Genomic DNA, 15,996 nt, shown 5'->3' with positions numbered 1-15,996 from the left:
TGTTAGAAGTCCAGGTTCAGGAAGTGAAAGATAAAAGTGTATTCTTTAGTCTTTCATAGTAACTAATATTAGTAGCTTTTTTAAGTGGCTCCAGTGTTTTTCTTGTTTTCTTTTTATCTTGAGCAGTACCACTGTGGTATTGTACAGCTTAGAGCATTGAGGGTTTTTTCAGTGTTGTTTCTTAATTAAAAAAAAAACAAAAAACAAAACAACAAACCAAAACAAAAATGGAAAGTGCTACAAAAATAGACTTTTGTCTATTTTCTGTATTCACTGCCTTTCCTCTGAACTGGTCCATTTAACTTCCAGGATGAAGAGATCTCTCTGAAGATTTATGGAAGGATGCGTTTGAATGTGATGTGGATTTGCACGTGGCATTTTAAAGCCTGTGCTTAAAAAAAAAAAAAAAATATTAAATTTTTTTTTTAAAAAAATCGGGTTTTGTCAGTGCTGCAGCATCAAGGGGATTTAACAACAAGGCTTGTACCTGCTCAGCAGTAACTTCAGCCTTTGCAAAGCAGTAACTTTCTGTTCTTGCAGTGATGGAGGTGGCCTCGGGCGAGTACGGGGACCAGAGCAGCCGCCTGGTCAGGGCTGTCAGGGAGAGGATTTGTGACACAGACTACAAGAGAGACGTGCCTGGGGAGAATGAGCTGAACCCCTTCCTCTGGCACCGGCCCTCTGAAGAGGTATTTTGGGCATCCCAGCCCAGAGGGCTGCAGGGAGGGAGGGAAGTTAAACCCTCCCGCAGTGGAGGAGTCTCTGGGCGCACTCAGCTGATGTGAGTGGGCTTTTGTCAATGAAAACCAAAGCAGATGCTGCAGAGGAAGGGGTTTGTTCTGTGTGTGTTCCTGCAGGACTCCTCCTCCACAGAAGGGTGCCACAGCTTCTCTGCCAGCTGCCTAACCCAGTTCTGCATCCTCTTCAAAAGAACATTCCTCACCATCATGAGGGACTCGGTAAGAACGGCTTGGTGATAACTTCTGTGGCCAAAAGGTCTGTCCAGCTGGGTGTGAGGCACTGCAAGACACCTCAGAGGTCCTGTCCAGCAGCCCATCTGTGAATTGCCACAGAATTCCAAAGGGAGGAGGCTGATCTCTCAGTCTTGCTGTTAACTCTGCCATCTTCATTGTCAATGACAGCACTCAGAAGCACCTGGGCTAAAAACCCAAAGTTTAAATCTCCTCTGTTCTGGCAGTTCTCTTATACATTTATTAATCCTATTGAAAAGTGAGGGGGAAGTTGTAGTGCTGTGTCACAAAATTAGGTTTTTCAGAAAGTTCAGGATGGCAGAGATAATAACTTCAGTGTGATGTAAAGTTCCTACTTAAAGTCTTCATTTTTGGAAATAGAAAATTGGTAGATAAAAAGTTTGCTTCTTTGCCATAACTTGTTCTCCCTTCCTGATTTTTATAAGTGCATTTGTCAACAAGGATTAATTAAGTTAAGGAATTAAGATCAGGAGAAACTGTAACTGATTTGCTGATGCATAGATTGAAGGACGATGTTGTTTTTAATATATTTTTTTCTGCTTGACTCTAAAGGCTTGCAGTTGTTCCCAATGTTATTATTTCTTTTGTTCTTCCAAGACTCTTGTGGGAATACTGTGTTGCAGAGAAGGCACAGAAAGCTAATTTATTCCTGATGAAGTTACTTTGGTCTACACAAGCCTAAAATACCTTTTCTGCTTCTCTTCTGCTCTGGGGAAATTTATCTTGTAGTCAGAAAGTCTCTTTCCCCTGATGAATAAGAGCCAGTGGCTCCATGATATTGTCAGACAGTGAGATTTCAGGTTGCAGCATTTGCATTTCCTGTCTGTATTACCTGGAAGAAATTTTCATGGGAAGCTCATAATTTTTCTTACCCAGCAGGAAATTAACATTTCTCATGTCAGGGCGTTGGAACTAGGTGATCTTTAAGGCCCCTCTCAACCCAAACCATTCAGTGGTTTCTGTATAAGATTTTCTGGACATAAGTGCTCCTTTCCTGCAATCTGTGTGGTTTCAGCCACACTGTCACTGCTTTTGAGCCCAGGCTTCCTGATAAAAGCCACTCATTGCTCACCACAGGTCCTGACACACCTGAGGATCACCTCACACATTGGCATCGGGCTGCTCATCGGACTGCTCTACCTGGGCATTGGCAATGAGGCCAAGAAAGTGCTCAGCAACTCGGGGTTCCTCTTTTTCTCCATGCTGTTCCTCATGTTCGCCGCGCTCATGCCGACCGTGCTCACCTGTGAGTACAGGGGCTGTGTCACAGCACAGGGGAGGGCGTGCTGGACTGCTGGAACGTGTCTGGCTTTGTGTAGGACAGCATCTGACTTGGGATTCTGCCTCTAAGGCAGGTGGGGGGATAAATCTGGCACCCACAGAAGCACTGCTGTGCCAGCAGAAGCAGGCTTGGCCAGTGGCTCTTCTCCCTCCCCAGGTTTTTCCAGTGTTTTTCTGCACAGACAGTTCAGTGTTACAGTCCTGGGCTGGAATTTTTCCTTATCCCAGTCCATCTCAGCCGTGCCCTGAGCTCGTGGCTGGACTTAGGTAGGATGGAAAAATTTCTCTGGGGCTTCCAAGTTATGACTCCTGCATAAAATCAGGAGTATCAGAAGCAAACTCCTGCAGGCTGGACTGTTTCATACTTGCTCTGGGAGTGCTGTTACTTTGGATTCCTTGTTGGACCACAAAGAATAACCAAGCTCTTTAAGTTTTGACACCCCTTTTAATTGAAAAATCCTCTTTAAGAGAGGTTCAGATTATCTGAGTAGACTGGTCCATAGTCTCAACAGTGAGCAGCTCTAGGCGCTGACCTTTTATACTCCATTACAAATCACTGAAACTTTTGCTGCTCTGTCAAAGACCTGAGAGTTCCAGTCCCACCCTGGGACTGCAGCAGTGCAGGATTAGGCATGGGTGAGTCTTGTTTTTATGTGTTTAACAACAACATTCATGTTGTTTTAATGTGAAGCAGTATTGCACTCTGCCAATCTGACTGAATATTCTGTTTTCTCTGCAGTTCCCCTTGAGATGGGAGTATTTCTCAGAGAGCATCTGAACTACTGGTACAGCCTGAAAGCCTATTACCTCGCCAAGACCATGGCTGATGTTCCTTTTCAGGTACATGCTCTACTCTTCAACAAAATAGAATCATTTTGGTTCATGAATGACAAGCCCACCTGCTAGGAAGATTAGTGCTGGGATTTCATCCATTGGAATAGTGGGGAAAATGTCCATATGTGTCTGGTGATGGAGATGGTTCGTGGGTCCCAGGACAAGGGAAGAGATTAATCTGACTCCATATTTCTTAAAAGGCTGATATATTATATTATATTATATTATATTATATTATATTATATTATATTATATTATATTATATTATATTATATTATATTATATTATATTATATTATATTATATTATATTATATTATATTATATTATATTATATTATATTATATTATATTATATTATATATTAAAAATGCTATACTAAAGCTATACTAAAAGAATAAAGGGCTTCATCAGAAGGCTAGGAAAAGAATGAATAATAAAAACTCATGACAAACAGTCTGACACAGCTGGCTGTGATTGGTCATTAAGTAAAAACAACTCACATAAGACCAATCAAAGATGCACCTGTTGGTAAACGATCTCCAGACCACATTCCAAAGCAATCAGGTGATTGTTTACATTTCTTTTCTGAGGCTTCTCAGCAGATTTTCATAAAAAAATCACGGTGACATGGTGAAGCTTCAGGGATGAATCAGAAGCACCCTCAGAGTGCAGGACTTCACAAAATCTGAGACCTGACCCAACATTCTTTTATTAAACACATGACCAGCTTTGCTTATTTGCAGGGGGGGAATTGTGAAGGGTTGGGAGTGGAATCTGTTTTTAAATGCCCAAGCAGAAAGACAGGTATCCTCCACCTGTCATGTAATGGAAAAGCTGAGAGCTGTGGATTAATGGGAACCCCCCACGTTTTTGTCTCAGAGCAGCAGTGAATGTCTGGCTGTCAGGGGCTCACTCCCAGTGCTTGTCCTTGCAGATCATGTTCCCTGTGGCTTACTGCAGCATTGTGTACTGGATGACCTCCCAGCCCTCCGACGCGCTCCGCTTCGTCCTCTTCGCAGCCCTGGGCACCATGACATCCCTGGTGGCTCAGTCACTGGGCCTGCTCATTGGTGCAGCCTCCACATCCCTCCAGGTACTTGTCTTGGTTTGAACAGACAGGTGTCTGCTAAGGAAGGCAGGAACCTCCCCTGAAATGGAAAATGTAAACCCTCTCCCTGCAAATTATTGTAATTTTAAAATTAAGGGGCTCTCAGGCAAAGATATGGGAATAGGAATAACAGTTCTTTACTAGGGAAAAAATAAAAATACAAATTGAATAATACAAACAAACAAAAAAAACCAAAACCCCACTGCCAGAGGCAGAATCTGACCTGTCCCCCTGTGTGTCAGGGTGGTGGCACAGTCCCATCCCATGGGGGCTCAGCCCTCCTGCAGTGCCAGCTGTGCTTCTGCTGGAGCAGGATCCTGCACAAGGCTGCAGTTTTCCTCTGCAGCTCCAGGGCTGCTGGAGATGGGCCTGCTCTTCCTCTGGGAATGCAGGGCAGGAGAAAGCTGCTCCTCTGGGAATGCAGGGGGCAAAGGCTGCTGTGCTGTTCCAGGCTCAGATTGTATCCAGGTAGGAATGCTTGGCTCCTGCCCTGGGCGGAGCATCTCCCCATGGGATGCTGGAATTTGATCAGCCCTGCAGGGACACTCGGTGGCCATGGACAGCAGAGATCTCCTGGAGGGAGGATTGGCTGTGGGAGAGAGAAAGAAAAAACTGCCCCATGAACAGAGAGAACTGCCCCAGCTCTGACAGATGGGGATAGAACACACATCCCAGCCACATCTTATAACCTAAAACAGTACTGATGGTGTTTCATGGTCTCATGTGTTCCCTGTCACAGCTGCTGTGTCCCCAGGATGTTTGTTGAGAGGTAACAGGCAGAAAGTTTCTTGCTGTAGCAGAGTTCTTGGTGCTCCCCACTCACCCAGAGCACAGACGTGCCCTGGATGTGAGGCTCTGAAGTTCCTGCCCCACCTGAAGGGGCTGTGCCTGCCCCTGCTTGGGTGGATTGTCATTGCTGTTCATCCCAGACTGAGCAGGTCCTGGGAACTGCAGGACTGATGTGTTCCTGCATCCCCACAAGCTGGAAATTTTCCACAGTAGCTCAGGAGAAGGTTCTTCCATGCATGTCCAGAAAAGCTGTAGAAAGAAAGGTAGGAAAAGGCTTGCCCAAACCCCACATTTCTGGAAAGGCAGGGAGAGTGGCAGCTGTTGGCATGACTGGAAGCTGGCCATGTAACTCCTGGCAGGAGTTGTGCTGAGGTGACCATTCCACAGCAGAACAGATGATTCTGACCTCAATATGCATTGATGCTGTCAAGATTTCTGCAGCAGAACACTTGATTCCCTCTCTGTACCATCATGTAGAGAACAGTATAGCCTTACTGCATGATCCCTGTGCTTCTGCTTCTCCCCTCACAGGAAAAAAAAAATCCTCAGTTTTCTAGTATTTCAAACTGTGATAATTTGGGGGCAGTAGAATTATTCCTAGGAGTCATAGAAGGGCAAGTTAATGTTTACTTCTTCTCTGTCTTTCTGACAAGAGGCACTCTGTTCCTTCTCTTCACAGGTGGCAACTTTTGTGGGCCCAGTTACTGCCATCCCAGTCCTGCTGTTCTCTGGGTTTTTTGTCAGCTTTGACACCATCCCAACATACCTCCAGTGGATGTCCTACATTTCCTATGTCAGGTACTGCTGGGGAGGCCTTCACCCTCCCATCTGGACATGCTGTTTGTTTGCCTTTGCTTGCTTGCTTGGTTATTTTGGGTGCCAGAGAGACTGTTCACAGCATGTTCTTTCAGAGTATAAACATACTCATACATGTGACGTAAACCACATTATCTCTCCGCATTTTAAGTTGTTTATCTTGTGAAATAAATAGGAACAGGTTACTGGCTACAAGTCCGTGTCAGTCCCTTTGAATTCAGTGGGATTGCACAGCATGGAAACCTTCCTGGATTTTGCAATAGTGGATGTATGAAATAATAGGGACGTCACCAACTGGGAGATTGATGCCAGCACCTCATTTTGGAAGAAAATGTATAATTCACTGCTGTATCCTAGATAGGTTTGTTGGATAAAGGGCTGTTTTTAATTTTTGCAGCAGCACTGCCACAAGAGGCACAGGATTTGTGTCACCTCTAATTTAAACTGCTGCTTTATGATCCATAGGCACCTTATAGTGCCTGTGTCTGTGTCTGACTCAGCTGTCTTAGGATGGGGCAATTCCCACCAGGAAACCTCTGGAGGGATAGTTTGGACTAGAGACTGAAATGTTTTTAGCTGAAATTAGAAGGGAAATTTCCCATTCCCCATTTCTCCACCCTGCCCAAGCTGCACTGTTACTGAGAAATCCCAGGCAAAAAAAAAATCCTCTTTGTTGCCAAGTGAGGTCCTACACAGATTCCTATCAAAGATAATGAGACTGCACCCCCTGAATTAATGCTTAGAATTCAAGGTGAGGCCTTAAATCATTGCCTGGCTCATGTGGAGTCTCCTGAGGCCAGAGGGAGCTTTTGTATCCATGAGATCCATGATGGTTTGTCTCCTTGCAAAAGCAAATACTGGGAACATTATCAGTGAAACTGTAAATGTACAGAGGGAAGGAGAAGGGACATTGTAGATTGATGCTGGTTTTAACTTATTTCTGACCTCAAGCCATAATTGTATCCCTGTTGCTTGTTAAAAAAAAAAAAAGGCAAAATAATGATGTCACTTTTAAATGGGGAATTTCTGAATATGAGCTGAAGTTATGCTGCTTTCTGATTTAACATTTTTCTTTTGGAGAAACTGGTCTGTGCACTAACTGGAAGCATTAAAGGCAAAACTCCTGCCCTTGTTCCCTCTTATGTAAAATGCCCGTGACATGTCATGCGCCTGATTGCAGCAGGGATAGAACTTGCCCCAAGACAGATGTGTCAGAGCAATATTGAACCCCTCAGCGTTTCAGCTGAGCTCTCACAGGGATTGTGTTGCACTTCTGACCGGATCCCAGGATTTTCCTTGTAATCCCTCCTTCTTCTCTCCAGATACGGCTTCGAAGGAGTCATCCTCTCCATCTACGGGCTGGATCGAGAAGATCTGCATTGTGACAAAGATGACACCTGCCACTTCCAAAAATCAGAGGCCATCCTGAAAGAACTGGATGTAGAAAATGCCAAACTTTACCTGGACTTCATTGTTCTTGGGATTTTCTTCTTCTCCCTGCGCCTGATTGCCTATTTTGTGCTCAGATACAAAATCCGGGCGGAGAGGTAAAGGAAAAGCAGCTGAACCGAGGCAGTAGGAGAACTTTAGACATGCAATAGAGGGCACTTGACATTGTCTCACTGTGGCAGGCTGGTCCCCAGTGGCCAGCCAGATGCTGTCCTGACCGAGCCCATGGAGAGCCACAATGGGATAGTGGACATACAGTGTTAAGCCAATCAGTCCAGTTGGGTTGGGTCATGTTTTCATTACACTTTCTAGCTTTAACTAGGAAGAAGAACTAGAAGGGAATTTTAAACCACAGAATATCAATACCGAGGCAGTGTAACTGTAACAAGGAACCTGGCTGCAGGAGCTTTCCTTATCAAAACCAATTTTGGGATAAGGTCACCAGGATCTCATCCTGGTGGCCGGAATAGTGTAATGTCATCTCTAGTTGACAAGCTAGTGAAATGCAAAAATGAGGAATGCAAAGAAAATAGGATTCTCTCATCTTTTTAAATTTCATCTTTGCAGTTTTCTATGTATTATTTTGCAATTCTTTTCCACAGAATTATCCCTTCTGGCTAAAAGTCTGTAAATGTATTAATAAGGTAAAGATATCTTTTTAATATGGATACTTTTTTAAAAGAAACCTAAAGTGATTCAAGTAATTATTTTTGTTTCTGTCTGAATTTAGAATTCTGGTGCTTTACTTGTCGAGCTGGTCTCATATCTGAAAACTGTAATGATAGGAGGAAAAGGCAGATTCTGAATCTGCACTAAACCTGTGGTCCCATTTGGAAGCAGCACTGGATAGCACATGCAGTTAGACATGGTCAAGCTGTCACTGAATGGTTGAAAAAAATATTCTTTTGCAGTGTCATTAAATCCTTAGTGTTTGTGATATTTTGAGATACTGGCTCTGTTCATTATCTGTTTGATCTACCTCCTGCAACTGAAAAAAATCAAAGCACTCCAAGGCTTATTTTTAATTAAATTGTGAAAGCAGGATCTGTCCCTAAAGTGATTGTTAAAGGAGTGCAAGAGCTGTCCACAGATCAAAGCTTGGGCTGCTGTGTTAAAACACCTGTGACTGCCTCACCCAGAGGTGTTCATTGTATCTGCAACACACTCTGTGTGGGACTCTCCCAAAAACACACAAATGACCTTGTGACACTGCAGCTCTAATTGTGCCAGGCAGTTTTGTTCTCATCCCTAAGTCTGTATGCACAACATGAGAATCAGTCGGTCTGAACACCAATGAAACTGTTATTTTGGGTATCTCACCTCTGTAAATTTGGCAGGGGGAATTCTGGTTCTAAGCTGATGTGAATTTTCTCACCGATTTTCATGGGTTTGGATTTTCAACCCAAAATGAACCCACCATCCTCACGCTGGACACCTTGGTGAGCTTTGCTGCAAATTGCAGGGCCTTCTGCCTTGACTGTGAATTTATCTGGGTGTCCCAGCCCCCTAAGTGAGGCCTGCACATTCTGTAAATGCATTATTCCCATCAGGATGCTGACCTCTTGCAGGTAGCTCAATGTCAGCAAACCCTTGAGGAGCCCAGCAGCTCATGGCAGCAGGGTAGATAAGAGGGACCTGATGCATCTTCTGCCCCCCAGCAGTCAAAAATTCACAAACTTTTCCAAGACTCCGTGGCTGTGTCTATCCTAGTGAAATAAATAGTGCCAGGTCCAGCTCTGTTAGTCCTCAAACAGCTGGGGCTAACAGGAATGGCCCCTGAACTGACTTTTACACAGCCCAAACACTGTCTGCAAAAGCTCTGGCCGTGCTGGGCTGCAGCTCTGCCATTTAGCAGGGAAGAAAATTGTTTCCCAGTTTCCCTGGCCCGTGCCCAGGCTCTGTTTAATTTACCAATACAGACACAGACTGCATGCATCTGTTAAACTCAGGACATCTGAACTAAGCCTGGGGTCTGGAAGGCTTTAAATCAAGTCACATGTTTTAGGAAGGCTAGTTGAACTTTCCCTGAAAATAAGGTTTGCCTGTGAAAGCAAAATCAATCTTTACTGTAGAAGAAAAACCAAATTCCTTGCACAGCCTCTTTGCATAATTTTTGTTGCTGTTTTTTCTCAGAAAGCTTTTGTGCAGCTTTGCAGCTTTTCCAGGCATAATCACGAGCAGGTACAAACCTATATGGCTGTCAGATTTGAGAAATTAAAAATTTGAGCTATTCTAAATAATACTCATAACTGTGAGCAGTTTTTAAACAAGGCACAAGCTGAAATCCCTTTAGCACAACGTGCCTTGATTATTTCAAGACTCTCAACGTATTTGTGACTATTACAGGCAGTTCAAACACTTTTTGCAAGCAGACAAAGGACTCCATTTGCCAAATTCCTCTTGGGTTGCAGACTTCTGGTCCAAGCTGAGGTCAAAGAGTGTGACATCCCTGGCTCTGAGTACCTTCAGGGTTCATGGTTTGTGTTTACCAGCACCATTTACCAAACACCACCCTGGCAATCCCCTGCAGTGTTCCAGATGAGGTAACTTTGCTGGCATTGCCACACTGGTACTTTACAGGATGCTGTTCTCTCCCTTCTAGACCAGTTTAGCTGTATGAATTCCTTGGATACTCTCTTGTTATCTGTGCCTGTTCCTCTGGTTTTAGACTGTCTCATTTTATGTTTTTAGCCTCCAGCATGTCCTCCTGTGCTGTAACTTTGTATTGTGTTATGGTAGCCAAAAATCTGGTCCTCCATGGGCGTTCCTGAGAAAATATCCTGGAATATTTTTTTTGTCACTCCTTTTTTTGTTAGATATGCTTTTTCCAGTCTTCTGCTGGCAGCATTTAGCTGCAAGTTGCTATTCTTAGGAATGCTTTCAGGCTGTAGTATCCCAGTAAAGAAGTAATTCTCTGGAGACTCAGTGATACACATAGATGTGATAATAATTTTTTCTCTCCCTAGCTCATAAATTAACTGATGATCTCTCTTTTGTCACTGCTTTGGGACAGAAGCATTTAAAATCCATCCCAATTATGTCTTCATCTACTGCAGAGATTTTTAATGTAGTCTCAGGTTGGCTTTTTTTCTCTTTAAATGGAGATAAATTCTAACAGGCTGGTACAAAACACATTCCCAGGTTAATGGGCTGAGCATGCAGCTGCTGTTGTGTTGAGCAGCACTTTGTGAAGCTCTGGAGGCTTCACTTGGAGGAATAATAAGGCCAGCAAGATTCTGAAGGCTTCAAATGCTCAATTTTCAAATCCTCATTTTTATAGCCATATATAAAGAGCCATAAACTCTTTGAAGTCAATGCCACTATTGCCACTTGAACCAGTCACAGCCTGGCTAAAAGTTGTGTAAGAGGCTCAAGGTTTCTAAAAGTCACTTGAAAACTGAATGTATGATTTTGGTTGGGATTGCAGGAAGACTTTAGTGTCCTGTTGGCCTCCTTGTTCTGTTTTCACTTGTTTTGAGATGTTGCTTTGGTTACAGTGTGCATTAGTTAAGACTTTAGCTCCTTCACACTTCTTTTGTTGTTTTTCTTCATGGAAACTTGCATATGATCTGAAAAACCCTGAAGGTTTTTAAAAATAACTTGAAGCATTATTATTTACAAATAAATAAAAGATTTGTAAAGCAGATTCTACGCTTAAGAAATTGAGAAGGTTCCATTGTTACAGGTCAAAGGGAGTGGAAGGAGGCTGATGCTGAAATCCTCTTCAGCTCTTAGAATTTAGAGCACAAAGTACCTATTTTAATTAAAAGAGAGGAATATGTGCACATGTAACAGGGTGAGCTGGTTATGTAAGTGGGAGATAATGAACTGGAGTCCAAGAACTGGATGTCTCAGGTGATTGACAGCTCTATCCACACTTCTGTGTCAAACTCTGTGTTCTCAGCAGAAAGGAATGTTTTATTAAACACTTGTTCCTGTAAGGAAGTGTGGCACATCCTGACCTGTGCCACCTCAGTGATCCTCACAGAGGGCATCCTGCCTGACCTGGTTACACAGTGCTGGGTGGATTTTGGGGTTCTAAGAACTGGAGAAGGCCAGCAAAGCAGAAATCCTGGTGGGAGTCTGTTACAGACCTCCCATCCAGGATGAGGAGGCAGGTGAAATGTTCCATGGGAAGTCTTGTCACCAATGCCCCTTTTCCTGTGGGAGACTTTAACTTGCCAAATGTCTGCTTGAAATACAGCAGAGCAGAGAGGAAACAGTCCAGGAGGTTCCTGGGCTGTGTGGGAGGTAATTCCTGACACAGCTGGTGAGGGAACCAGGCAGTGGTGATGCCCCTCTGGACCTGTTGGTGAGCAGAGAAGGGCTGCTGGGGTTTGGGGTAGCTGGAGATCCTCTTGGGCACTGTGAACATGAAGTGAGAGGGTTTGGTTCTTGGGGAGATGAGGGGTGGCAGCAGAATTGCCCCCTTGGACTTCTGGAGGGCAGACTGTGCCTGAGAGCTGGGCTGGCAGAGTCCCTTGGCTGGGGATCCTGGAGAAGGAAACCCTAAAGGCACAGCAGGAGCAGGCCATCCATCCCCATGTGCCCAAGGAGGAGCCAGAGGAGGAGAAGGACTGGCCTGGCTGAGCAGAGAGCTTTGGCTGGAACTCAGGGAACAAAACAGGGTGTGTGACCTTTGGGAGATAGGGCAGGCAGCCCAGCAGGACTGCAGGGACACTGTGAGGTTATTCAAGGAGAAATCAGAAGGGCCAAAGCCCAACTAGAACTTAATCTGGCTACTGCTGCAAAAGACAATAAAACATTTCTGCAGATACAGCACTGAGGAGAGTCTCCATCCTTCCTTGGATGCCATCCTTTATTTCCTACCAGAACAGCCCCATAGGGTGCAGTGCTCAGGAATTTCTGTGTGCACATCCATTTATGATGTACGATCATGTGAAAAGCTGTTGGGAACTTGAAGTAGGCAGAAAATGACACCGTGTCATGTCCTCTGTGACAGCCTGTGACAGGCTGATCACTGCAGTGCCACCCAGCACTGGTGAGTGCATTAATTAAGTGCTGAGTGCCACTGGAGTTAATCAGGAGCTCTGCCATTTGTGAGCAGGGGCAGTGGCATTTTCAGGGATCGGCCCCTGCTGCCCTCCTCTTAAATTCCTGCTCCCAAAATACACAAAGGGGTTGTTGTGGTGTATCCCACTGAGTGATTTTTGTCAGCCCACGTATCACTCTTCATATTACATGTCTAAAAGTTTCAGGTTTGAGCCTGCAAACGCAGCAAGTTTCATTTTAATTCTGTTTAATGCTTTATTTCTGTTTCTGTACATATTTCACGTAGAGTTTCTGAAGGAGTAATTGTACTGTAGAGCACAAAATTTAGCTTCAGTCTTTTTGTTATTTTGAAATCTTACGACAAATGATAATTTTATGCAGTTGTCAGCCGTAGAACCTTTCTTTAAGAGATTTAGGTTTCTGTGGAGACCTGTAAAACAAAGGGTGACCAGCCAGGATGTGTCTCTTGTGGCACAAAACGTGGCTCAGCCTGCATTCTCTGCACTGGTTGTGCCTTCAGGACACATCCAGCTTTTGCTGGTTCTTTTTTGGGTTTTTTTTTTGTTTTTTTCTTTTTTTTTTTCTTTCTTTTTTTTTCCTGGAGGCTCCCATGCAGCTCAGCCCATGCCTATCAATTGTTTGTGTCCCTTTATTCTGGATATTCATGTCTCCTGTCCATGTGGGGTGTGGGAATGAGCTGCCTGGGAAGAGTGCAGGATGGAGGGATGGCTTTGAGGCTACTTTGAGCTACCAAAACCCCAATGTGCTGGATCTCTGGGTGTGCTTTACTCAAAAAAAATTCAAAAATGTCTTTTTCAGCAGATTGCAAGGCAACATGGAAGCTTCTGCTTTTAAAGGTTGATGTGTTTTTCTACTTCAGTGGCATCTGTGATGTCTCTTTTTCTGACCCTGTTGTAGCTTATTTTAGTGGCCCATTTAGGGTAATCATTATACAAACTCCTTTCTGTTACTTCCAGAAACAAACTTTCCTGGCCTCAGTGATAATAATTATACCAACCTTTCCAAATGTGAATTAGTTGTTGAGCTATTTTTAAAAAAAATATGGAAAAAATCCTCTTAAATTATGGCAAAAGCAAATTAAATTTGAGACAATTACACTGATATATCTTAAAAGAAAAAGATAACAAGTCCTACAGTGGGGCCAAGCCTTTACCTGTGTCAGTAAAGATTTATCAAATACCTTTTCTGAGTCAGTTGACCTTATTGTGAGATCCTGCCCTTGAACCTGTTACTGAATTATTTAACATTTGGTTCTTTTGTTTTTCAAAGCAAGAGTCAATGCAAGGTATGATTTTAAATCAGCGTGCTGAAGTGTGCATATTCTGAATATCTAATATGTCATTGTTGTCTCTTGTTTCTGTAATGCATTTGCATTACTATGAATCAATTTTATTCTGCTTCTCTAGAGACTATTGCTGCCTGCACGCTGTGATATATTTGCACTGTTGTAGATATATATATACAAATAATGTAATTATATTATACAAACCATGTCTTTTTCAGGTTGCTTGTTACCTTTGTAGTTTATGCTTCCTGGTACAGTGGACCTGAGTAAAAATGTGGGATGTGGGGCATTCTGATGATATATTACAGTAATAGAGAAATCTTTGTATATTTCTGTATACTTAATACCTGTAAGAAGAGATTTGTATGTGCATTATTTTCCAAACTTAGGGCTTTGTTTTCTGAGACTAGAGAACATTTATGATAATGTAACACACACAGACACACACACAAAAAAAAAATCAAATAAAGTGTTATTATTTTCAGACAGATGCCTTTGTCGCTGTTCTCACTGTGAGGGAAGTGGAAGATGTGTTGGCAGTGATACATTTTCACTGCCTGCTCCTTGGTCCTGGCAGCCAGCAAGGACATGGAATTGCCTGTTTCCAATTGTGGTTGTTTCAGGTAACCCCAATACAGGTGGGTTACAGAAATATCCAGTAAAAATCCCTGAAAGCATGAACTGTACTCACACTGGGAGGTGGAACTAGAGCACATTTAAGGTTCCTTCCAACCCAAGCAAGGCTTTTGACAGCCCCAGATCAGGGTGTGCTTCTCTGAGAACCCTACACAACTGAAGGACTTCCTGAACCAGTGGAATTAATTACCTTTGTATTTTCACCCAATTTTGATGAATTTTTCTTCCACGAATTTATCTGTTCATCTTGCCCTTGCTACCTTCCCTGTTTGCCTTCTGCTTGGCACTCTGGAGTGGGTGGGTTTTTCCTCCCTTCTTCCCAGATGAACAAAAACTCTGTTTTATCCTGCCGGTCCCACCCGTCCATTTCCCATTTCAGCAAACACCCTCCTCCCTCATGCTGCCACAGCACCTGTGTGATGTTCTGCAGCCCTCAGGGCATTTCTGGCACCAGGAAAGTCTTCAGCTGGCTTAGAAAGTCAGTATTTTCATTTTTTTTTTTGTGTTTTTCCTAAGATCCACGTTGGCCAAGAAGTGACATGCTGACTCTTTCTGCTGCTTCCTCCTGCACTGGCAGGGAAACCCTTGGGCAGAAATCCTGACCTTGCAGGGCCCCAGGAGCAGCCCCAGTGCCAGGAGCAGGGGTCAGTGCTGGTGTCCTGTGCTTCGGCAAGTACTCACTTTGCCTGGGTGGTTTTTCATGCATTTTTAAGGCTGATTCATGGTGTTTGTGTCTTGTATTTTCTGAGATTCCTGACGAAGGGGAGGAAATGAGAATTGGACTCCATGTTCTTACAAGGCTAATTTATTATTACATTATATTACATAATATAATATAATGTAATATAATATAATGTAATATAATATAATGTAATATAATATAATATAATATATAATTATTATATATTATGTAATATATACATATATTATATTATATTATATTATATTATATTATATTATATTATATTATATTATATTATATTATATTATATTATATTATATTATTTATATATATAAATAATATATATGTAATATATATATTACATATATATTAATATATATATTAATTATACATTATATATTATATATTATATATATAATATATAATATATATTATATATTATATATTGATATATATTTATATATTAATATATATTAATATATATATTATTTCTATATATTATATAGATATAAAATATATGTAATATATATATTAATATATATATTACATATATATTAATATATATTATGTAATATATATACATATCTAATATATTATATTATTTATATTATATTATATTATATTATATTATATTATATTATATTATATTATATTATATTATATTATTATATTTGTTATGCTATACTAACACTATACTAAAGAATACAGAAAGGATACAGACAGAAAGCTAGAAAGAACACTAATGAAAAACTCGTGACTCCTTCCAGAGTCTCGACACAGCTTGGCTGTGATTGGCCAATAAAAAACAATTCACATGAAACAATCACCTGTTGGGTGATCAATCTCCAAACCACATTCCAAAGCAGCAGAACACAGGAGAAGCAAATGAGATAATTATTGTTTTCCTTTTTCTCTGAGGCTTTTCAGCTTCCCAGGAGAAAAATCCTGGAAAAGGGACTTTTCCAGAAAATATGATGGTGACATTTGTGTGTTGGGCTTGAGTACAAGCCTAAACAACATCAGTGTCTTTGTGCCACCCATCCAGACCACCACAGCAACCAAATCACCTGCCTTGCTCACCACAGCTCAA

The 15,996-nt window shown here is 42.2% G+C and overlaps 1 protein-coding gene across 2 annotated transcripts in view; it reads left to right on the top strand.

The window, feature by feature from the left end:
- Nucleotides 1-14,072, top strand: part of ABCG1 (ATP binding cassette subfamily G member 1) — a 54,397-nt gene extending 40,325 nt beyond the window's left edge. For both annotated transcript variants that reach the window (XM_064405707.1, XM_064405713.1), the window contains exons 9-15: nucleotides 541-689; nucleotides 858-959; nucleotides 2,070-2,238; nucleotides 3,013-3,113; nucleotides 4,042-4,200; nucleotides 5,684-5,802; nucleotides 7,143-14,072. In XM_064405707.1, the coding sequence (XP_064261777.1) occupies nucleotides 541-689; nucleotides 858-959; nucleotides 2,070-2,238; nucleotides 3,013-3,113; nucleotides 4,042-4,200; nucleotides 5,684-5,802; nucleotides 7,143-7,371 (1,028 nt within the window). In that variant the 3' untranslated portion in view covers nucleotides 7,372-14,072. The remainder of the gene's footprint in view (nucleotides 1-540; nucleotides 690-857; nucleotides 960-2,069; nucleotides 2,239-3,012; nucleotides 3,114-4,041; nucleotides 4,201-5,683; nucleotides 5,803-7,142) is intronic.
- The last annotated feature ends 1,924 nt before the right edge of the window (nucleotides 14,073-15,996 follow it).

Source organism: Passer domesticus, chromosome 2 (genome assembly GCF_036417665.1).
Source record: "Passer domesticus isolate bPasDom1 chromosome 2, bPasDom1.hap1, whole genome shotgun sequence".
Taxonomy (NCBI): domain Eukaryota; kingdom Metazoa; phylum Chordata; class Aves; order Passeriformes; family Passeridae; genus Passer; species Passer domesticus.
The sequence above is the reverse complement of the archived record's forward strand: the minus strand, read 5'-3'. Positions and strand labels throughout refer to the sequence as shown.